The following is a 24268-nucleotide window of genomic DNA, read 5'->3' on the forward strand; positions in this document are numbered from 1 at the left end:
AAGAACGTTTAAAAAGACCGGTTCACAGGAGTTTACATTCTTACCACATCTTTTTTCGGATTCATCTGAACCATCTGGGCAGTTCAAGACTCCATCACAAAAGACATCTTTGCTAATGCAGGTTACACCATCAGCACAGAGTTCAGCAGGTGGCAAACACTCGGCTGGAAAATAAAGATGAGAGCAATAACAGCACAACAGTAATGCAGTCTCACTACAAAGGAAAATTGACTTACCTCTGGTTGCTTTATCACAAATCAAATCAACCACTCTGTAGTGTTTTACAAAACTGCATTTTCAGAAGCCTGGGATGAAATATCACATACTACAAAGATAAATTTGGCACAGAATGGAGAGAGCTCTCAGAAGTGAAATATTTTTTGAAACCAAGCTTGAGGTAAGGCTGGAACAAAATGTCTGTGAATTCCTTTTTTTTCACTTACACAAATAAACTACTTTGTGTAATGTAATATATGTCATTTTTCAATTTTTTTATGTTCAAATAATGTGAGAAAACTGTGCTTTGGTTTAAAGAACAGTGTAAAATCTCTGGGTTTAGCTAAATACAATTTAAATTATTTCAACTTTAACACATCACACTGTTGCACCTCATCATGCTAAGGAATCTGATTTTTTAACCAGCATATCATAAAAAAAAAATCTTTAAGACTAGATTCTGAAACACCAGAATTATCAGAAACCATATTCTTAGCAGATTTACAAATTAAATATATAAGCAAGCAGCAAATTTCTGTTAGAAGAATATATGGGTAGATCCTTGAAATTGCAGATCTTACTAATAATGTTTTCCTAGAGCATCAGTATTCATATACTGCAGACAAACTCTTAATCTTTAGAGGGTTTTGGTCTTAGACATCTGTAGAATTCAAGTAGGTCCTATTAAAGTGAACAGAAACATGCAGCCAAAATTAGCTTTGGAGAACTACTAATTTCAAAACTCTTAAAATTGCGTTAAATTCTATAGAACTATTCACACAGTTCCTTGTCTGTACTTTAATGAATGCTTACAGAAAAAGGTCAAAATTTCTGATGCAAGAAGGAAAAATAATATCTGTAAAATTTCATCTTTTTCATATATTTTGTCATAGACCTGTTAGTTCTGTAATCTGATTAAGCATAATGTATTGTGTGTCCCAGACTGACGTTGGTGTGGATGTATTGTAGCATTTCAAAGTGCTTTACAAAACACTCTCAGTGCTGTCAATGCAAATATTATAAAGCAAAAAGATTTGACATTTTGCATCCAATTGGAAATTAAAATGAACCAAACAATCTCCAGTCAAGTTTTGGAGGTGACACAGGGCCAGTGAATGAATATCCACAGAGGAGTAAAGACAAAACTGTGCTTTCTGGACCCAAAGCAAAAATTCCAGCCAATAACCCAAGAAGAGATTTTGCACAAGCCCATCAGGCAAGAAATCATTGTTTACACACAACATGATCAATTCTTGGTTTATTCAACTCAGAAAACTAAACAGCACTGCCACCTCCTGGATTGAAAGAAATCAACTTTTCCTACTAAAATATTAAGATTTCTCTTTTACATGGCAAAATACCCTAAACTGTGTTTTAAGTGCTATATTCAATTAAGTAACAGCAGTAAACACACAAAGATTTGAACACATTAGGTAGCTTGTAGATATCATATGTATTGCACCACGTAAGAAGGCTGTAGAATGTTTTCAAAGATTCAAACATCTTCAGCTTTGTGTCCATTGGAATTCATACTTTGCTATCAGTTTGCTTATTTTATTTTCCTCATGAAAGTCAAGAAGTAATATGAAAAAAAAAGGAACAGCTAGTATTAGTGTCAATGTGTTCATCAACATGCATAACACATACAGCATTTTTTAGCATGTACAGTCTTAGAAGTCCCTTCTCTTTGAAGAGGTCTCCTTGGTCTCAGCTAAACCTGCATATCCTGAATTTTAAGGAATGGAATACAAAGACTGAATGCTGTGAGGAGAGGCAGTACAGGAGCAGTGAAATTTTGTGATCTCAGATTTTTCTATGCAACCTTCCTACTCCACACACACATTTACTCACCCACTGTTGTTGAGGACTTGCTGGTGGTGAGTAGTCCTGAACCTGGAACAACACAACCCAAGGTTAGAACTCTACTTCTTGCTCTCTGGGAGCACCTCTGTGGCTGCTTGGGCAGAGTTAAGTAGCAGTTAATCTGCTTTTATATCTGCATTATTTGCTCCCCACTCCAGGTAATGATATGGTAGTGCCAGCTTAAGTGGCTTGGTCCTGAAGATCAAGTGTTACAATAAACATAAGAAAAATTATGTGAAACCCAAGTATTTCAATAACTTCAAAAGATTTCTTTCCTCCTTCTTCCCACTAAATAGGAGCAATGCTTTCTTGTCTTCCTCTGTGAAAGTTCTGACCTGAAGTTGGTGTCAGGGAACTTGTAATTAAACTCGTGGGATCTGTTGAAACAAGAAAAGTTATGACAATTTCAACATTAGAACTAAAAGGTAAAGGTACATTTTCTGATAAATAATATTGCTCTACAAATCAATTAGGAGCCTCAAACCTCTCTGTTTTTTGTCTATTTACATACAGGTGTATATACACATATCTGTGTGTCGACATATTTACACATGAAAAAATGCCTAGGTAAATTAGCAGATTTATATTAGTGATTGTAAACTACAAAACTTTCTGGAAAAATGGAATGTGTATTTGTGATTGCTCCAACAGAAGTTCCACTTCATTGAGGATGCACCTGGTACTTCCAGCTCCCAAACAGTTTCTTTTCCTCTTTGAATTTGCTTTAGCATCCCTAGCTACTATTTTTATTTTCTAAATTAAGACTCAAATATGTAAGATGATGACTGAAAACAATCCCCATGTCACTGCAGGTACTGGATCCTGTACCTCAGTTTATAAGATGAAGGGCCTGAAGGAATAAAGTGGGAGATGCAGTAAGGCTTTCTCTATAGTTTGTCACCCATCAGTTTTGTGGGAAGAAGGTGCCATCACGATCAACAACTTACTCTCCCAGACCTAGAGCACCTAGAGCACAAACTTGCAGGAGGATTTCCCACCAATTTTTGATCAAAACATTCTTATTTAGCAAATACTATTAAGCTAAACTAGGCCATTCTGGTTACAGTGCATTCTGTGTCAGCAAATTTAGGGGCAGAGTTTCTCTGGCAGAGAGTGAGAAGAGCAGGGCATAGATGGACTGTTCTCACAGCTACTGCAGAGAAAAAAGGCTTAATTCATGCCATCACAAGTTTTCAAAGAGTTATACACACACACACACACACACACACACACACACACACATTACATATATATATATACACACATATATCACACATATATACACATGTATACACACACACATAATATATATGTATATACACACACACACATATATATATGTATATACCAACATACCTGTCTATACATTTACTACAGGATAACCAATTTAGAAGGAATTAAATGGTCCAAGACCTAAAACATAGATGCAGGCAGGAGCAAACAGTTCTATGAAAACAGTTATCAGGGAGCTACATCTTGAAGACTGTTGGAAATTGTGGTTGCTACAGATGTTCCCAAAAATGCATGCACAAGATGATAGCAAAAGACAACAAAATCTCTAAAGGAAAACACAGGGCAGTGACAGAAGCAGCAGTGATATAAACACAACTACTAGAAAATCTCATTCAAGTAACAGGTTGGGATGGCAAAGGATGTTTTTAGGGTCAGCAGAGCCATAACTCTGCACCCAGCAGGTGTAAAGGTACCTGGTATGGTAAAATGTGGGAATATCATGACATTTGGACTGAAACAGAAAGAACAAGGAAGTAGACACTATTAACAAAAATACAAAAATGACCTCAAGCAGACCCAAGGCCAAGGGAGAAGAAATAAAAAGGGTTGGAATATTGTTGCCATTCCAGCCTTGAGTGCTGGCAATTCCCAACTCCCTTCCCCTTTTCTTAGGAGCCTCCCCCAATCTCCAAATTTTTGCTTGAGGATGATTAGCAACATTGAACTTAGGACCAGGGGATCATTAAGATAGCATACCAGAGGAAGGGACAGATAGGGGAAAAAACTGAATGTTAGCAGTTTAAACTCTATCTTTGGGAATAGACTGTAGTACTTGCACACTTTGGACTATGCACATTAGTAGGACTGTAACAAGAATAATAACAACTCTTTCATTACTATGGCTGTAATTAGAATATCAATAAATACTTTTCTCCCGTATTAGTAGGGGCAGTTGTTAGCTGCTAGTCTGGTACTCTGCTCTGGAGATTTGTGTGTGATAATTTACTTGCAATTTGTATGTGACTACCTGCACTTAGTGCTATAAAACACTAATTTTATTGTTTATCTCTCTGGCTGACTTTTGGCACCTTTGTGAGACCAAGGAGTTTTGGCTGCTTCATGTCTTATCATCATAAAACTTCCAGGGATAGTGGAAGGAAAATCTGTTTGTCAACATTGCTTACTAAATCAATAATCACAACATGAGAGCAGGACTCCCCAGCCTGATCTACCTCTCAAAATCTGCAAGAACTTCAGCTTGCAGCTCAGCTGGTTAATTGAGACTCAACTTTTGGTTTGATACCCTAATTATGCTCCTACAGATTTTGCACAGACTTCAGACCACTCACTGCTTTCTCAAATAGTAAGAAATAGTGAAAGCAGCTAATTATCACTGGCAGTCAAGCCCCTGCTGCAGCCAGGGCAGCTTTACTGAGCTATGTGAGCTGAACAGCAAGTCTTATTTTCCTTCATCTTGTATTGATAACAAAAATTAGCACCTGTTTTGCAAAAGATACTGACCTGATGAGGTTAAAGGCATCAGTGTAGTAGGATTTTCAGCAGCTACTGGAAGAAAGCAAGTTCATTATAAATGTCTTTTATAGCACAGGGTCTAGTTTTAGATGAGAGAAATAAAGATTAAAAAGAAATCAGCAGTGACTATTTCTCATTGAATCACTGTCAGTATCCTGCTTCTCTCCTTTTGCCTCATCCTGCTCCAAACCTTTTCTCAAACTCCATGATCTTCCCAAGAAGGAAGGATCCCAAAATGAGTTGAGGTTATGAGGTTTCAAAGCTACTGCAGTTCCTTTCAATCCTCAATCCCTATTGATTGTATTGCATATAGAATATCTTCACCTGGGAAATCTCTCTCAAGGCTTTTTATTCTATAGAGATTTTCAGAGCACCTGTGTCTTAGAGAACAGTATTTAGAAGAGATGAATGAGTTAAAATTAACCTGGGATAGTTTACAAGAAAGAAAGAAAGTGACTTTTAATCACTGTGAAAACTCTTTTCAAGCAAGTCACACCTGTGTGACACCTCTCTCCCTCTCTGAAATAGGAATGTCTCTAGCAGAACATATTGATATACACGATGCAAAAGTACCACATATGACTGTGACTGTTAATTAGTTACAATTATTTTATTGAAGCACTCCTGGTGGAATGGACAGGTGATATCTCATATGAAAAGAGGCATTTTAATGATCTACAGCAGTAAAAGTTTGACTACTTCAAAGTTCATCAATGGATGAATCTTTTAAGAGGCTCTTCATTATTTTTTGGTGACATTTTTGAAGTATAATGAGCAATCAATTTCCACAGTGTTGTGTGGTAATTTGGAATAAATAAGTAGTAAAGAGAACTAAATATGCCCAGACTCTGAATTTAGCTTCTGAATACTTGAAGTACTTATCTGCAAAAAATGCAGTTTTTAGTATAGAGACATGGCTCACCAGATTCCCCCTCCTCTGCTTCTACTTAATAGTAACTCCAGCAGGTCTTCAAATGTCAGCTAATCAACTTCTACTTCAAAGAATTTAGATTGTTTTTTAAACTCATCTTCAGTGAAGGGCTGTTTTGATGCTTTATTCAGGTAAAAAACCAGGGATTCCCATTGATCTTGAAGGGTTTCCATTTAGGCTTTGATAAATTTTCTAGGACTTGCATAAATTATCTGTATATTTGCAGAACATAAAGCTACCTGTTCTTAAAGCCCTGTTCCTTCTCTCCCCACCTCCCAGTCTTACATTTACCTAAGCTCTACAAGAATATAGAGCCACTTCCCTGGGTGCACTACTCCCAAAGCAGTTTCTTTTTCTTCCTGACAGATTTTCAGTAAATGAGTCTTTACATACTGTGAGTCTGAGCCCTTTTCTTGTTCTTTAGTGGAACAAAATTCTGACTGTATTTACTTATGAAACAACAAGGTTGGGGCTTAATAGCTTTAATTAGTGGGCTAAAAAATTACAAATATTATGCCTCATAAGAAGTGAAATTGAGTTGTTTTCACTGGGAAACTGCTTCTTTGCCCTTTACTCCCTCCTTAGGGAATGTACACAATGCTGGCTCCTACTTTCTAGTAGAAAAGGTTGTAATTTCTTCTTTCAGCTGCTATGAAGGTTATGTAGTGGGGGAAGAGGGCATCCAAGAGAAAAAGTAACAATCTAATTGCTGTCTAGGAGCCAAAACTTTCATTCCTGCTACTTGCAGTTCTTAAGGATTTATAGAATAAAAAAAAAAACAACAAAAAAGGAAAACACCAAAAAACAAAACAAACAAAAAAATCCCCCCAAAAACCAAACAAAAACTGGAAACAAAAAAACTTACTAATATTACCTGTGATTTGTATGCTGTTCGCATCAATTTTCAAAGTCTTGGTAGGATTAGCATTATTTGCAATGATACCCAAAACCAGCTCATTTTTGACTTTCTCAACTGTTACCATGTGGGTCAAATAAAGGGTGAAGATCACAGCCACACTAGAAATACAAAAGAGGGAAGTTAATTAGCTACTCAAGTTGATGAAATAAATCTGCTATATGACTTATCATCTAGACAATATTTCATTTTAACATTGGTTTCATTGGCAAAGGCAGATTGTTTTTTAAATATTGGTTGGAGAAGATGACCTAAGGAAACATCTCTTAATCATCAGGTCAGTTTGAACCTTGGAGAAACTTTGTTCTTTCTTTATCGACTCTTACTTGCACTGCCAGAAAAAAAAAAGACAACATTAATTTCATTTGCTTCAATTGAGATGAACTTGAGGAAAACTAAAAAAGTAGCTTTACTGTTGTTCAACAGGTCTCTTAGGCCTAAAATGTTGAAGGTGATCCCTGAAGTATTATGAAAATTGTATAATATTTTCATATGGCAAAATATAATACAAAGTGACCACTTCCATAAAGCGAATACCACGTGTGGATTCTGCATTTTTGCAGATCTGCTGTGTGATTGTCTGAATTCTCACAAGGAATCAGTGATGGATGAAAACAGAGGTATTTTGAAATCGTGGTTAAACTGCATTTAATGTCTATGAATTTTATCTAGAGTGTTTTCTGTTTGTTCTCTGCCATCTCTTCTAGACTGTATTATGAAGTTTTGTGTTTGTAGCTAGAGTAGGATAATGTTGAAGTTATGAGACTTGCCAAAGACTTAAATTTAGGTGTAAACTTCTTTAATCCTTAAACTACCCATTTGCAACTGACAGTAGTGCACCTTTGTAAGGTGATTAATCCTATTTTGCTGAGTATAGTTTGTAGTTTGCAATATGTAGAGAAACTCTCCTTCTTGCATACTTCCTGATAACCTCTGGGCCGTGCTGAGCAAACAAAAGCTTTCATTGCTCTCCTTGTGACTCAGCAGCAGCGTTTCAAGGGTGAAATACCAAGCAGATTACCTGAAGGGCTAAAGACTTTCTAAATGAAAAGAAAATAATGTCTGAGACAGTTATTCAAAGCAGAAGTGAAGACAAATCTTACTGATGTATTAAGAGGCAGATCAAAGCTTCACAAACATCAGATTTTCTGTGATTTCTGTGATTGTTGTATCAAGATACAGGAGTGGAATGCGTTTTTCCCAACACAGTTATTTATAGAGCAGATCTAGATTCCCATTGTGGTTGATAGAAAAAGGACAAGCTGTTCTTTGGCATAATTAGTCTTCTCCTAAAAAGGGCATCTAAATTGACCCGGCATTGACAAAGACAGTCTTGAGCAAACCGCTCAGAGATGTCTACATCTTTAATACCCAAATTTTGATGAGAATAGTCCCTTTCTTTGTGCAGAAATCAAATTTCCTAACTGTATCTACCTTCACAAGGACAACACTTTGGAAGTGGCCTACTCCTGCTGCTGTGTAGCCCATTCCTTAAATGTGATATAAACCTTCATAAAGTGATCACACTCTACTTTCTAGTTAATTGGGGTTATTAACTGGGGTCTTCACTATTCCAATCAAAAGTTTCTGCAATGTAAATCTGCTTCCCGTTACTCATTGATATTCATGGTCAGCTAATATCCCAAAATATCTTGGGGTTTTTTGTTTGTTTTTTTTTCAAGGACTATCATTCAAATAAACTAATCTCCTCTGCATATTTATCAGCTTTATGTATTTACATTGATATCACAAGAACATACGGTAGCAGAGAACTATTGATCTGTTTTCAGGTAATGTGTACTTTAATTTTCTGGACTCACCTATGAGACAGCCAATTATACCTTTAATTTCTCAGGGTCCGTCAGTTCTGCTAGAGTCTTAATCTTTTGTCCTCTGTTTTGTTCCTGCCTATCACTGTGTGTCATCAGACTTTTCTTGATTTAAAAATTGAATTACTCGTAATGACATGAGATCTGACTCCAGTTTAAGCAGTTTTACACAAGCAAACTCAGCACAAACCTATCTTTTCCTTTCTTGATAGTTTCTTACCTTTCTCACTCTTCCATTTTTCTTTCTAAATTGACAGTCCCAGGGACTATCGCTCTTTTTTCATCTAATCCTAGAGGAAGTTTTTAGAGAAAAGATATGTCTTGAAGCTTCATCCTCTTTAGAGTGCCTTATCCAAATTCTAAAAATGTTTAGGTCCTTTTTTTTTCTTTTTTTAATATATTCACAATCCACAGAACAGTCTGAAATAGTAGCATCATTGTCTCTTGCCTATATTTTAAGAAAACTTTGTTATATACAGTTACCTGGTCTCTGATGTCAATCTGTCACGGTCATCTTCAGATTTCCTGTAGGAAAAGAAGCAACAATAAAAAAGTAAGGGAAAACCCACAAGCAGCACCACATGGTTCCTACTGAGATTATAAAGTTTTGGACAGGATGGGAACACATCCCTGAACTGTTTAATGGTGAGAGTGTTACCCATCTTTTGCTGAATCAGGACCTTATTAAGGATAGTGCAGATGGAATCAACACCACAGACCAGGCTGTGTAACCTGGACATTTATGTCAGCCAGCCTTCAGCAGGACAACCAACACCTCAGGATACTGAAAATGAGCTTTACTAAATGAAGCAGATCTTACTATACCAATTTTATGGACTCTTTAGGACTCAGAGGATGCAGCTTTTCCTGGTGTTAAATGACTGCCCTGTTAACGCCCTAAGGAATATGAATTAAGTGCATCCGTATCCATAAGGACATAGGAATGCATGAGCCTCCAGGCTTATGCAGGGAGATCTCTAACGTGAAATTTCTTCTAGATGGCAAGGATCAGCAACCCTGCAAACAGCATCTTGGCAAAAAAAAAATTAAAAATAATCAGTTCTTTAAAATATAGAATTTTTGTGAGTGGGTCTTAGGGCTCAGCCTTCCTGGTTTGGTCAAGGCAGGGACACACATCAGCTTGAGAAGGAAGTTTGCCCAAGGAAGCACATTGGTGTCAAACTGAGCACAGTAGCACTTGGAAGATGTAAGATATGAAAGGCATAATATAGGAGGTTCCCAAGGACTTCTTGAAAATCAAGGTAAGTACTTCTGACAGAAATATCTAATTGAGGACTCTTGACATTTATTTTCAAAGTTAAATAGAACTGTACCTACTTGAACCCGGAAATTTCACATCTCTCAAATTCGTATTTCAAATCACTTTCTTGAAAGATATTTTGCATCTATATGAAAAAGAGAAATCTTGAACCAGTACAGTAAATAAAAATACACACAATCTTACACTATAATAATGATTTTAGTAACTAAATAACTTTTTCTAGACTACATTAGTAAGGTATTTCTTTGATGATTTACTGATTTTCTCAAGTAAGGAATATATTGATTTCTGACCAGGCTTAAGACCTGAAATATCTCTTTTTAGGAAAGAAAAACCATCAACAGCAATTAGTGTTAGAGAATTAATGTACCTGCAAATACTCTTGAATTAACCACAAGCTGATAGGTTCTTACCAATTTTTCAACATCAAAGGCAAGGACTTTGAAATCAGCTGATGAACTGTTTTGTAAGGTTGGAGTAAAAGATGTGCCAGACACTATTTTAAATATTCCCATATAGCCATGAGTATTCACATATGCTTCAGCTAGATAATTAAAAATAAAGATGTTTTAATTATATGGAAATAAATGAAAATATTATGTCAGATTTTTTTCACACAGATCAGCAATACAATAACTTCTAGGGTTTTTTTATTGCTTTGCAGAGATGTTCTACCTAGTGTAGAGTTTAAAGAAAAAATAGACTTTTTTATGTTTTCTATAGTTACCTCTGTAATCATATTTTTATGAATACTATTTGCCCTTAGTTCTCATTACTTTCAACTTTGTTTTAGATGCTGTATTCCAGCTACACTGTGAGTGCATAAAGAATACAGTGATATGCCCAGTTATGTCTAACACAAGGAACAGAGATACATGGGAAGGCAAATAGTGAATTATGAGTATTTTGTATGTTCTGGATAAAAAAACATGAATTATTACCTCACACTTGCTGTATTTGTGCTGTGCCCTTTTTTATATGTGTAAGTTGGTTTTGACGACAGCACTGGAAACATCCAGTGCCAAAATAGTTAAACTATTTCAGACCTGACCTTTCTCACCAATATATACATGTTATAAAGAAACAAGACAACTGGTCATTGCTGCAAATTTAATCTTGATTTTAATATACTACAGGACATGAGGTATACATAAAGCAATTCACTGTACATTAAAAACATATTTCTTCACTGTGTAACACTGGAAATTCTCAGAAAATACCTAAATTAAAATTGATTGATAGGAAATGCTTTTTGCTTACCAGTTGCAGTACTGGTGGTATTTTGGGTTGTGTTTGAAGTCATTAACATCAAAGAAAGTTTTAAGACAAAAGCAGATGTCAGAGACTGAAGTATTATAGTTCATGGCTTAAATATTGTTATGAAGGAGTCTTTCCTATTATGGCAAAACTGCATAAAGAAGCTGTGACCACCAAAACCCTCTGCTCCCTGAAGACACATCCTAACAGGAACCTGGGCATTCCCACCTGGCCAGAACGTATATTATTCCAATGGATTCTATGAATTTCAAGAAACCCTCACCACCAAGAAGAAGATCTACAGGATGCCATTGGGATCCATTGGGTGTTGATATTTTCTACTTTATCTGTCTCCACCATATTTCCCCTCTCAGTCCCCTCTTTCCTATTTCTTCCTTTTCCTCTCTCTCTCTCTTGTTTACTGTTAAATAAAACCCATCCTTTTCCATATGGTCTCATTTGCACCTTAATTTGGGCAGAGGCATTTCTAATATTTTTAATAACTGAATCATAACAGCAGACAAGCAATAAATACTACAAGGAACAGTTTATGATGGAAGGCATGGCATAGTGATGCAAATTTAATATCAACTAGTAATAGCAGACTGCTTTGAGCTCCTTTGAAGGTTTGTCTTTAGAACAAGAACAGAACAATCAGTTAAAATATTTCTAAATAACAAAAGCCTTTTAAAATGATATATCAACTATAATTATAAAAATATTTTATAATCATATTTGTATATAGATACATTTTGGCCTATTTAACTTCTAAAAACAAAGAAATTAGGTTAATGTCTGTCTCTAAATTTTATTTTACTGGAGTGTGATAGCATTTGGGTAAGAAGGCAAGAAAGTCAGTAAGTGGTGCAGTTTTTAAAATCTGGAAATAAAAACAATGGCAACTGAAGGAACAAACATGATATTCTGACAAAATGGTTTTGGTTCATTGTGTTTCTTTTTACATAAGTCTTACAGAAAGTTTAGTTTTCATGAGGTTCAGAGTGAAATAGTATGGGTGTTTGGTTAATGAAACCAGAAAAATCATAGATATAGCAGAATATTTCTTTAGTGACAAAAATCACTTTGAGATTGTCTCCAGTAGCTCCACATCCCTCACATATTTTGGAGCCCTGAAGTGGATGCAGTGCTCCAGGTGTGGCCTCCCAGTTAACTTATAGCCACAAGATTTCTTAACCAAAATATCAATTCCATTTGAAAATCATGCAACATTGATGTTTTACATAAGTTTGCTTTGAGTATCAGTAATTTCTTCCATCACATTTTGAGCACAGGATAAAGACTAAGAGTGACTTTACCTGAGCTTTACATGGGGCTGGCAGTTGATGCTCTGATGCAGGAGCTCTCTCACACCAATAAATAACTTTATTTTTTAAATAAAAAATTAATAGATTCCAAGAGATGGGCCCCACAAACTCTAGTGGATTATCAGTCTTTCAGTGGATTATTTGACTTCAGAGTCAAACCTCATACACAGAGAAAAAGGCAAAGTTTCACAGTTTGCATATTACCTTCTCTAGATGATAAAGATGTTGGAATAAGCAAAGCTTTATAGCTTGGATTGCATCTCAGGGACCTTTCCCAAGGCCTAAACCATGAAAATTAGTTTACATGACTTCAGAACATGATTCTAGTGCTTGTTTTTTTTCCCTATTTTGTTCATGTCAGCTTTCAGGGGAGGAAAACACATATAATAAACCCTAGAACACCACTTTCCCAGCCCCCAGCATTAAAAACATAGCATGAAATAAAAAATACAATTACAATTTCAAGAGCACTGTCTTCAAAGTCGAAGGAATTCCTAAAGGTCTGTAGTTAAAGGCTGGCTACTTACCTCGTTCCAGCTCCTGGACTGATAACCAAGAAAGTACAATCAGTCCAACACAAACACACATAAGGATTGCAACCAGAGAAGCAAAGGAAATCTCATATCTACTAAGAGGAACATATTTCTTATCAGATGATTTTTTCAGTTTCATTTCTGTCTCAAAAACTTCAGTGAATTAAGGACTGACAAAAGACACAGCCTGAGAAGGAGGGTAATAATCCACACAAACAGATATTTATAGGAGATGGTTGTAAATTAATTAAACCATGAGACTGCACTGACACAGGTTTTTACAACATTTCTGAGCAGTCATAATCATGCGCAGGGTATGCAAATAAAAAGAAAATAAATCCACTCAGAGGAGAAGCACTGAAGATTGTGTCTCAGATAAAGGACAAGCAAACCCACAGAAATGTAAGGTTAGTCACTGGATTTGCACTATTTCTTGTAATTTGATATTTTTAAGTGACAATATAAAATATTGCTGCCAAATTTATTGCTTATACTGTTTTCTTTTACTAACTCCTCAAAAGCACAGCTATGAGGACAACAGTGAAAGTTTCCTCATTCTGCTTAAAAAGTTCCTTTAAAAGCAATTTTATTTATAAAGGAAGTGCTGGGAAATGAATTGTTTAGTAATGTGCCATAGCTCAGCAACGTGTTCAGCACTGAACAGTAATTCAGCAGCACAAATTTAATCTGTGTAAGGCATGGTTCTTTGACCACAGAACTGGAGAACTAATCAGAGAAGACATTATGAATGTATGCTTGTTTTGTATTTTCTTGCCAGGCATAAATGTGCCATGGGATGCAAGTCCTTGATAAAATTAAAGCACTGTGGATGGCCAGAGCTGCAGCCTTAGCAGAGCAAGAGTAAATTAAGCAGGCATTGTAGCAACCAATACAACCATTTGGCTATAAATTTGATCTGTCAAAACTTTGGAGCTTCAGAAAAGTAAAGTCATACAGATTCTATGTTTTAGGCTCTCAGAGTTACTGTTTTTGACTCTCAATCACAGTGCTAAACCCATATTTGTGGTATGACACTCTTTCTTGCAGAGAATCTGAACACACCAGCCATATTCCTGCCTGTCAAAGGGAAGGGAAACTTCTGAGTCAATCTTTGGAAGAGAGAAGCTCTACCTATCTGTTAATTGACAGAAATGGAGATAATATAAATTGGGAAGAAATGAGAAAGTCTTGAAATGAGACTCTTGGATGACATAGGAGTTCTCTATCCAGTCTTTGAGAACTATGGTATTTGAAAGGATTGCCACACAACTGATTGGATATAGAGCACTCACAATCAAAATCTTGGCCTAAAAGTAGGATCCTCCATTTAGTGTAATATCATACCATAATGAAAGCAATGTAGTAATATTTCACCTTACTAAAAGGAAATAATTATTTACTTAAACCCAAAGTTTTAAAACAAAATTCAGAGCAACTTCATTATACTGCCCTTACAGAGCAAAAGGAACCTGAGTCTATCTTGCAAATGGATGAGATGTCTGGGTCATCACACTAGACAGAGTAGGAATTGCTTTTGTATATATTGTGTATCACAGACAATGCATATATGAATACAAATGCATGTAGATACAGGTGTATACTTATGACCAGATCATATTTGTAGTGCTGAGCACTGCTGAACTATGGCACAGTAGTGCCTTTGTAACTTTTTGTGCCTGCTCAGCAATAATTTTGATACCCTTCATTTCAAGGGGTTTAAGTTTCTACATCTTTCTGAACACTGACTCTATCACATGAATAGATGATGACTAAATAATTCACTTTGCTCAGCTACATGTATTAGGTTATCCACATCAGAGTTGTGCCATTGCAGGGAGTAGGGGAAGAATGTGAAGAAGGACTGACAGAGAGCTGTTATGGACTGACTACAAGCCCTCAGTCCTCATCTCCCTGCACTACTTGGGGGTGGCTATAAATTACATTTACCCTGCTCTGTTGAGGAGGGCACTGAGGAATCTTCTGGATGGGCACCTGGCAGCAAAGCAGGGTTAAGTCACTGCAATTGTCCATGACAATGCTGCCTGAAACAATACTAGTTTAGTCCTGTCTTATTCCTAATAAAATATTTTTTATCACAAATCTGAGGAGTTTTGTGCTGATGGACTTTGGATTCCTCTGTCATATTTTGCATAATTCTACTATTTGTATAACTGATGCTATACATCACTAATAAAACACAACCACTATCACCCAAAGATGCCACTGCATTTAAAATTCTGAATTTGTGCTCTAATGGTGAAGAGATTAGACCAAAGGAGTAAAAACTGTGACCACTTGCGGTTCACACAGATTGATTACAGTCTGGCCAAAGACATAACTTAGCATGGGTAGTCTCAAGTTGGAGTTGTGACTCCTACAAATGAACCCATTTGCTAAACAATTTTATCTGGCAATAAGACCACGGTAGCAATAATTAATAGGCAACCTGGACACTGAGATGGTAGTTATTAAAACTGAGTTCTTGCATTAATTTGTTTGCAAAATATTATTGTCTGTACTAGTATGAGCTGGTTGTAAAACAATATAAGGACCCATGTTTCCACATTTTCATTTGCAAATCTTCAATATGAGGGGAGCAGAATTCAGCAGCATGCCAATGCTTGCTTACTATCAGTCAAGAATTACAGAAGCAGAGTGGTTTATGCTGGAAGGAACCTATGACAAGCATCTGGTCCCACCTCCTGCTCGAGGCAGGGTTAACTGAAATTAGATCAGGCTGTTCAGGGCCATGTCAAGGCAAGATTTGAATACTTCCAAGGTGGAAGACTCCAGAAACACTATGCATTGACTCCCTGAATAGTGATTTTCTTCCCCCCTCTGTGTCTTATTGGAATATCAGCTGCTGCAATTTGTGTTTGTGGCCCCTTAGGCCCCTCTGCAATTCTGGGAAGAATTTACCTTCTCTGCAATCATCCCTTAGCTATCTGAAGGCAGCAATTAGAAATCCCTATCAGCTTGTCAGCTTCATCCAGTACCGGGACTTTGGGTTATTTCACCCCAGATGCTGGACTTTGGACTTGTTGAACTTGGCTGAACATTATGAAGTTTGTTCCAGCCATTTCTGTGCCTCTTAACGATGCATTCTGTGACTGCAAGCTGCCCTCTAGACACTGACTTCACTTGCTTCTACCTTTATTCCTCCTTTAATTACTTTTCTTGTTCATTCTTCTGCAATCTTAGTTGAATTATTTTTAAAAAATTTTTGGCATAATTCTCAAATTTATTTTTCACTTTATTTTCCTCTGTGGATTGATAGAACTCTTGAAAGCTGGATTTGGTTGGTTTGCTAAACTGATGAAATGGTATGATCCATTCAGGAAATGAGTGAGCATAAGCCACTGTTACTAACAGATTACTTCCATCTACTGCAAGCTGTGAATATTCACAGGTCGTGGACACCCTGCAGCAAGGAAAATAATCACCTAAGAAAATAATGCAAAATTAAAAATAACGAATGGTATTACTCAGTTGAAACTAATAAAATCAGTTGCATGTTATTTTCTAACCTCTAGTTTTATGACACTACTTATGAATTACATGATGAAATAATGCAACATGATTTTAAAATACTTTAAATTATATAAAGGCAAATACTTTATTAATGTGATAAAACCCAGAGAAAGACGATAACTTATTTAATATTGAGAACTGAGGTTTCTACAATTGTTACTATAGCCATACCAGTGAAGCATCAGGTGAGGTAATTGTTAAAGAAATAAGCTATTGACAGGGTAGAAACATAACAGTTCACAATTTAGGTAATTTATTCTGCATCCATATCTGCAGCTCCACAGGTTTTGTAGCCTTATTGGGCTGCTCTTATTTCCTTGTTTGATCAGTCTCCAGCACAGGGTGAAAAGACTGCTGACATAGGAGGGGAGGGGTTGTTGTGCTCAGAGAATTCCTCTAACACCCAGACTATCACAAACACGCTTAAAGCCTGATATTGCATTAATAACTAGCTCTCTGTGGGAAAACATTTTGTCACCCCCACAGAGTTGCCTTGCCCTAGCAAAATGAAATGAAAATCAGCTTTCTTATGGCAGCTTTTTTCAGATGTCTAAAGTGTTTGTCCCTTTCCCTATGTAAACTTCCATAGAGAGAGAGATAGAAAACCAAATCAAAAGATCTGCTGTGAAGGTGCAGAAATGGATTATGAGCTATTTTCACCACTGCATCAAAAGGAGAAGTTTAAAATGTAGATCATATGGAAGGACAATTTCCCAGTAATCATAGAATCATAGAATGGCCAGGGTTGAAAGGGAACTTAAAGACCATCTCATTACAATCTTCTTGCCATGGACAGGGACACCTTGCACTAGATGAGCTTGCTCAGAGCCCCATCCAATCTGTGACAGTGCCACACCACCCCCAAAGTAAAGAATTTCTTCCTTATACCTAGTGCAAACCTACCATGTTTCAGTGTGAAGCCATTCCCCTTTGTCCTGTCACTCCAGGTGCTTGTAAATACTCTCTCTCCATCTTTTCTGTTGGCTCCCTTCAGACACTGGAAGGCCACAATTACGTCATCCCAAAGCCTTCTCTTTTTCAGGCTGAACAATCCAAATTCTCTCAGCCTTTCCTTGTAGGATAGGTGCTCCATCCCTCTGATCAGCTTGATGGCCCTTCTTTGGATATGCTCCAGTAGGTCCATGTTCCTCTTGTGATGGGAACCCCAGAGCTGGATTGCAGTAACACCACATTTAAAAAAAAAAAAGAGGATGAAAAATATCCATGGTAGTGGTCATCCAGCTGTGAAACTTCATATGAAAGGAAAAACATGGGCCTCATTTACTAAACAAGTAATCAGAAGTTTTAGTTAGAAATATTAAATTCTTTGTGTAATTCATTATTAAATGTTGCCTGACAAAAAGTCACATAATACAAATCATATAGAATATACTATTCTCTCTTCAAAGACCTTCTCATGCATGTTTGACCCAGCAAGACATAATTTGGCAGGAGTCATGGCAGCAGAAGAGTACATAATCTTTGTATTACCCTCTTTCCACTTGTTTCCAGAATAACTCAACTTGGAGGACACACTGAAGAATCTTCTGCTTTCTGGAATGCTACTTCTTATCCTGAGGTTCTTAAATAAGATCTGAAAAATTTAAAAGTGCATGCAGTATTAAAGATGTCAGAAATGAGCAATGTTATTCTCTTTAAATTGGATTAGAGACGGTGAGAAAACTATGCTATAGAACACAAAAGTCTTGAACAAATTTTGGTTTGTTAAGTTACAGGAATACCTGTACTTTAATCAGGAGAAAAGTATGAAGGAACAGTGTCTCCATTTCCCCTCTGAAGTCATACAGTTTATGATAATTAAAATTCCAACCAATTGACCATCCCAAGCCCTCCAAAACCAAACTGAAAGAACCCAACCTGTTTTCAAGGCCATGGAACAAGTGAAAGTGCCCCTAGGTCTGGGTTATGTAGGTCTCCATTTGGCTGTGGTATGTCAAAGGTGGGAAGATAGAGAAGGGAATTTGACCTGATATCTGCCTTCTGTCCCTAAACATTCCCCAAATCCTGGGTCTAACTGTACATTGAACTATCAATTATTGAAATCTCTGAGTTCATGTCTGGTGGCCTCATCACACTGGAAGATTTATTGTAGTGGGAAGATCTCATGGAGTCATCTGAGTGTTTGCTCTGAGACACTGCACAAGAACTTTCACACACACACACCTAACAAGTTTCCTAGGGATGATCACTAAACAGAGAGGATGCGTGATGAGCAAAATAATATAGTAATGGATTAAGCAAACAATACATTTACTTTGTGTGGAAGACCATATTGGAACTGACAAAAGGTTCTGAAGAGTTACAGATTCCTATCACATGAGCAAATATCTACATTGTTTTGTGCATTCATAGTTTAAATTCTGACTCCCAGTAAGATCATAAAAATGAAGAAGAAAAGTATCAATCCCTTACAGATTTTATACATCCCTTGAAAAGTGTTCAGAAATATGGATTAAGATGAACTATTCACTTCAAAGATCCAAATAAATTGCTGGGGAGTAATTTGTCTTCATGTTAATAAATTTATATCAGAAAAATAATTAAAAAAGCACTGCTGTCATTAGCAATAATTCTTCAGACTGTCTTGGAAAAAAAAAAATAGCACAGAAAGCAAAACTGGAATATATCACATTTCCCTCAATTTGGAGGAAGGTCTTTTTAAAACAAACAAAAAACTCTCCTTGTTTAAGCACATCCAGGAAGATCTGAGGACAGCACTGAGGTTCTTTCCTGGGTCAGCCCATATCTTGTCTGACTGGTTAGCTGCAGGTCAACATTCACTTCCTTTTCCCAGCAGTTTCTAACGCAGAATCAAAGAATCATATTTTAAGTTAGACTCAGAGAAATATGTTTATGAATATATTATAATAAAAAGTGGGGCTAATTAAAAGTATCCAGAAAAGAAATCTGTGGTGAATCCAATTGACTTCAGCAGAAGTGATCACAGAGCCAGCAACAGGCATAGAGACTAAAGGAAGATTTCCACCTAACTTTAGGGACCCAATTGTGAGGGTAAGAATTTGTTCTGGAAGCAATCAAATCTTTCTACATTGACTAAATATCATAAATAAATATTTTATCACAAACTTCTATTTTTTAGTAAATTAAAATTAGATAAAATGAGAATAACATGATGCCTTGCATTCAAAAACTAAATTAATAGACCACATTGAATTAATTATCTGAGTTTAAATCACTACATGAATACACTTCCTTATAATCCCCCTTGTTATTAGGGAAAAAAGGTGTAGATCATGGGAACAAAGTGAAGACAGTAGCAATCAAAAAGAAAACAGAAAACAGCATGAGCCATCTGAGAAATGGAAAGAGCATGCCAATGCAAAGTTCTCTGTGATAAGTAAATGGGATGAGTCAGGAGCAGATATGCCACACAAGGGGAAGAATCAGAGCCTTAACTTGGCCGATAACACTGCATAGCAAAATAGGCAGGTAAAAGACAAAGTCCAAGAGGAAGTAGTAACATTATTGCATCTGAATTCTCAGAATTATTGATATAAAAGGCAGTGTGGAGCAGTCACTGAAAACAGCAGTAAATTTGACATAATGTGGTAGTTTCTATGAATAAAACAAATCACAGTAACATTGCTGTGTATAAAGATTTGTGCCTTGTAGGCTAATATAGAAGCATTGAAAAGAAAATTCAAGTGTCAGGGGAATGGTTCTCCTCTTTCATCCTTATCTTTTGTTCAGAATATGGAATAAATGCAAACCAAGTTTTCTGTACAATACATCACAGGGCTTTGTCAGTATGTATTTGTTTTCAAAGAAGTCTGAAAGAAAATCTTCATATCTGTTTGCAGGTTAAAGGGCCACAAAACACAGAAGAGGGAGGGGTCTGAAACAAGGACATAGATATAGGGAAGTTTAGCCCTTTTCTGTCCTATGTCAAACCATTTCAGGATATCTATAACCTCTGCAAAATATGAGGAAAAATCTGGGAAGTTTGCTGTCATTAAAATGCATATCATCTTCTGTGTTGTTTCTAGAAGTCTTTCCCATGTTTGTCCATGATACTTAGAAAAGTGTTATTCTTGATGAATATTCAGAGATTTTTCTCTCAAAAATATGAAAAATGAGAAATTTTATATTCAAATAATAATGAAAGCATTAAGATCTGTATTTCATGACTGTTATTTCAACTGCTCAGTGAACACTCTTGACTGCAGATCTTGTTAAACATTGCTATGCCTTGTTCTACAGACTGGCTTGCTGCAGGTACTTAAAAGGTTGTTAAATTTTAACTACTAAAAATGTGAACAACATCTGTTTCTCTGAAATTTGAGTACTTTAGAATTACCAGGTCCTCTTGCTAAATATATGTCTCTTTTAGGCCAACTCATATTTAAACTGATCTCTTTTCCTATGACCCTGAAAAAACCCTTATCATAGGTATCTCCATAACATGAGAAGTAAGAAATGCTTAAGGAGCAATAATTATCTCTATTTCTAACTTATACAATCAATAATACAAAAATAGCTTGTCCATAGCCCTTTGGAATGATTTTGGAAATCTGTATATGAAATCCAGTCTGGTTCTATGAAACATTTGTTCTCCTGTGTATCTGTGTTATGGATATAATATTAACTGTCTGAGATTCTGAAGGACAGACCATAAGAAACAAACCCTAAAATTTCTCCATTATTATACCTTTTGTTGCCACCTCATGTGGTTACTTTTTTGTTGTCCCCATCAGACAGAAGAAAGAAAAATCAGATACACGGGTCAGAAACAGATTGCTCAAATAAAGGGAGAAGATAGGAAGAAGTAAATCTGAAATCCTTGCAGTTCACTCCCAAATAGCACACAAAATGAAATGAAAGATGAGGCCAGAGAAGCTGTAAAAGAGAACTGGTAAGCATTTACCTAGTGCTCAGTGTGTCAAGTGTAAGTATAAGCTTACTCTCTAAATACACATATTCCAAAGCATATTGGCGACATGACTTTTTTCTGATGTTAAAAATTATCCACACATCCTTCCAAAAGCATTCAGCTTCAGCCTTGCTCTTTTCCTTTTGAAATTTGTAGTGCAGCTTTCAGTAGAAGCTGAGCCTGACTTGAAAAAGATTTATATCGGTGCAGAATCCTTTGAAAAATCCCATTTTACATCTAACGTAACAGCAAGACAGCAATTATGTGTGGGTTTTGGAGGTAAGGTATGACAAGGAAACAATAAGATTCCCCAAACCAGGTAACACAGATCTCAAGTTAGAGCACTTTTGATTTGGTCACTTTTATTTTCTTGTCCTCTGTAGATGACCCTCAAACTAAAGTAATTTATATTCTTTCAGACACATGTGGAGAGATATTCAGGTCAGACCTCTGTGATAATTCATTTAGCTTCTTGCACCAAATTAACTTTTCATGTTGGACATTTGACAAGATGATAAATAAACAAAATGATGTAAAGTTGCTTACTTATTTTTATTTTTACCATGATAATTATTTTAGCAGTAGCTGTCAGATAACACAGAAAGATGAGGAAAATGCTATTGGATTTTGAAAGCAAATAAGCATGTAATTACTTTTTTAAAGATTCAAATAACTGGGGTCATCCATTTGAAGAGGAGTTCAAATTTTGGTCGTGTTCAAATTGTTCCACATTACCCATTGTAGGTACTACAAAGAGAACACTTTCTATTTCAAAACTCTTTAAATGCTCCCAAGATACTGAATGGAAAAATGTTTTATAACTCTCTGTTGAATCTATCAACAACTTCTTTGTTTTAATGCCTATATAAATTGGGAAAAAATACCTGATATCAAACACAGCAGTACGCAGGTAATACTAACAATGATATTTGAAATTTTATAGCTTTTTTTATTACAAGCCTTCAACCTCAATTTGTCTTCATTTAAATATTGGAATTGCCACTGAAAAATCAATGAGAACTGGGCAACTGAAACACAGGACTAGTCTGCGTGGAAGGATTTATGTCCCAAAGTAAATCAACTCTGACAGATTTCATATGCTTTGGAGGAAAATAAACAAACAAAATCAAAAAGATAAAAAACCTGCTTTTTTTAAGTCACTCTGAAACATGGGAAAAGCATAAAAATTATTAGAAACAGATCAAAGGCAATGATGCAAAAAATCAGGCCTTACAAAACCCTTATAGAAGTGACCAGTATTTCAGATTTCATATATTTTTTTTCCCTTGTAGGAAGGAAGGGACAGACAATGGGAATGGGATAATTCAATGTAATTCTACAAAAAGCATTTTAAAGTTTGCAAATATATTTGCATTTTAGCTTTTATTCATCTATCACTATACAATTACACAATTGTAATTGTATATATACACTATACAATTACAGTTTCAGCATTTCCAGCTAACACATATATCAATTATTTCAGTAGAAAAGTCAAAATGCTGCAAATATTATATTGCCCATAAACCCCTGATTTTCTCCCAGCTTTACAGGAACAACACATTTTGAATCAATTTACCTTTAAAAATATGTCTTGTTAAGTACAAGCCCAGCAGATGGATTTGAGATCCCTGGTTTTATAATTTACCTATAGAACTGATGAAATATTACAGAAGTGGAACCAAGTTGGAAATTCTGTTGCTAAAAAAGGCTGCAGTTCCCTCTCTCATGTCTCTGTTAATTCTTCAAATTATAAATGGAAAAATAAGCTGTTTCAGTCACAAAAGGCTAAACTTGAATTTAAAATTATAAGATTACATTGAGTTGAAAATATAATTTTAGGAATCATTGTTAAAGGTACAACTCTAATGCAAGATTTTCCTGTTGCTACCAACTCAAAAAATCCATATATATTTACAGATACTAAACTTATTAACCTGGGGACAAAAACTTTTAGCACCATCTGCTATAAATTGGCCAGAAAATTTCTGCTCTGGAAGAGTAAGGACTCTTAAGTCTAACAAGTTTTTAGAGATTTAAGTTGACAGAGCAACACAGGTATAACTTTCAGAATCTGTAAATTCTAAATGAGTCCCACATATTTTATCATAAATATTAAGCTTCAATTTCTTTTCCAGAAGTAAGAAAGAACGATCATGATAGATGACTGCTTCTAAAAGAGCAGACATGACAATTTAGTCTGGTTTATTTCAATTTGTTTGTTTTTTTCTTATTTCTGAAGTAAAATCTTTTCTTACACTGTAACACATCTGACTTCCATGAGTTTAGAGTTTAATCTGGGGACAAAAATATCCTGCAATTTCCTTATCTCCCCCAGTAATACATGTTCTTCCTGGTTATCTTTGAGATTTTATCTTTGAGATCAAGTTCATCCAAGAGAAAAAGGAGGTCATAAATAATTAAGTCAAATTGTGAGGGCACACATATTTTTGAAGCATGTAAAAAATAAGAGTATGTGGAAGCTGAAAACAGCATAATCTCCCACAAAAACTGATTTTCACTGCAGTCACTTGTGAACTGCACTTGTGACATGAACAGTCAAATACAAAGAAAAATAATAACTTTTCAGGGGGAAGCAAGCTAGTAAAATTCCTATTGAGTAAAAGTACAACTATATGAATAGTACAAGTCTACAACGATAATATTTATACAAATTCTAAACACTTCAGAAGTAAAAGGATAAGGGAATTATAATTTCTTCCTGTTGTATAATTTCATATATTCTCTTTTGGCTAGGAAATACGTGAAACAAATTAAAACATTTAAAGACATTTTTGTTTGAAAATACTTTTAAACCATCTCCAAAAATACATGAAAAACATGACACTTTTGAAACAGAAGAAAAGCATTTACACCACCTTTGGGAATGTCAAGAAAATATATTTG

General features: G+C 35.8%; 1 protein-coding gene across 1 annotated transcript in view; it reads right to left on the reverse strand.

Annotated features, from left to right (window-relative positions):
• The window catches only part of TMPRSS15 (transmembrane serine protease 15), a 195527-nt gene that overhangs the window by 39321 nt on the left and 131938 nt on the right, over positions 1-24268 (reverse strand). Inside the window, 8 exon segments of the mRNA XM_033515099.1 lie at positions 45-164; positions 2068-2103; positions 2415-2456; positions 4834-4878; positions 6651-6793; positions 9005-9046; positions 9860-9927; positions 10217-10347. Coding sequence (XP_033370990.1) covers positions 45-164; positions 2068-2103; positions 2415-2456; positions 4834-4878; positions 6651-6793; positions 9005-9046; positions 9860-9927; positions 10217-10347 — 627 coding nt within the window.

Source organism: Parus major, chromosome 1 (genome assembly GCF_001522545.3).
Source record: "Parus major isolate Abel chromosome 1, Parus_major1.1, whole genome shotgun sequence".
NCBI classification, from domain to species: Eukaryota; Metazoa; Chordata; class Aves; order Passeriformes; family Paridae; genus Parus; species Parus major.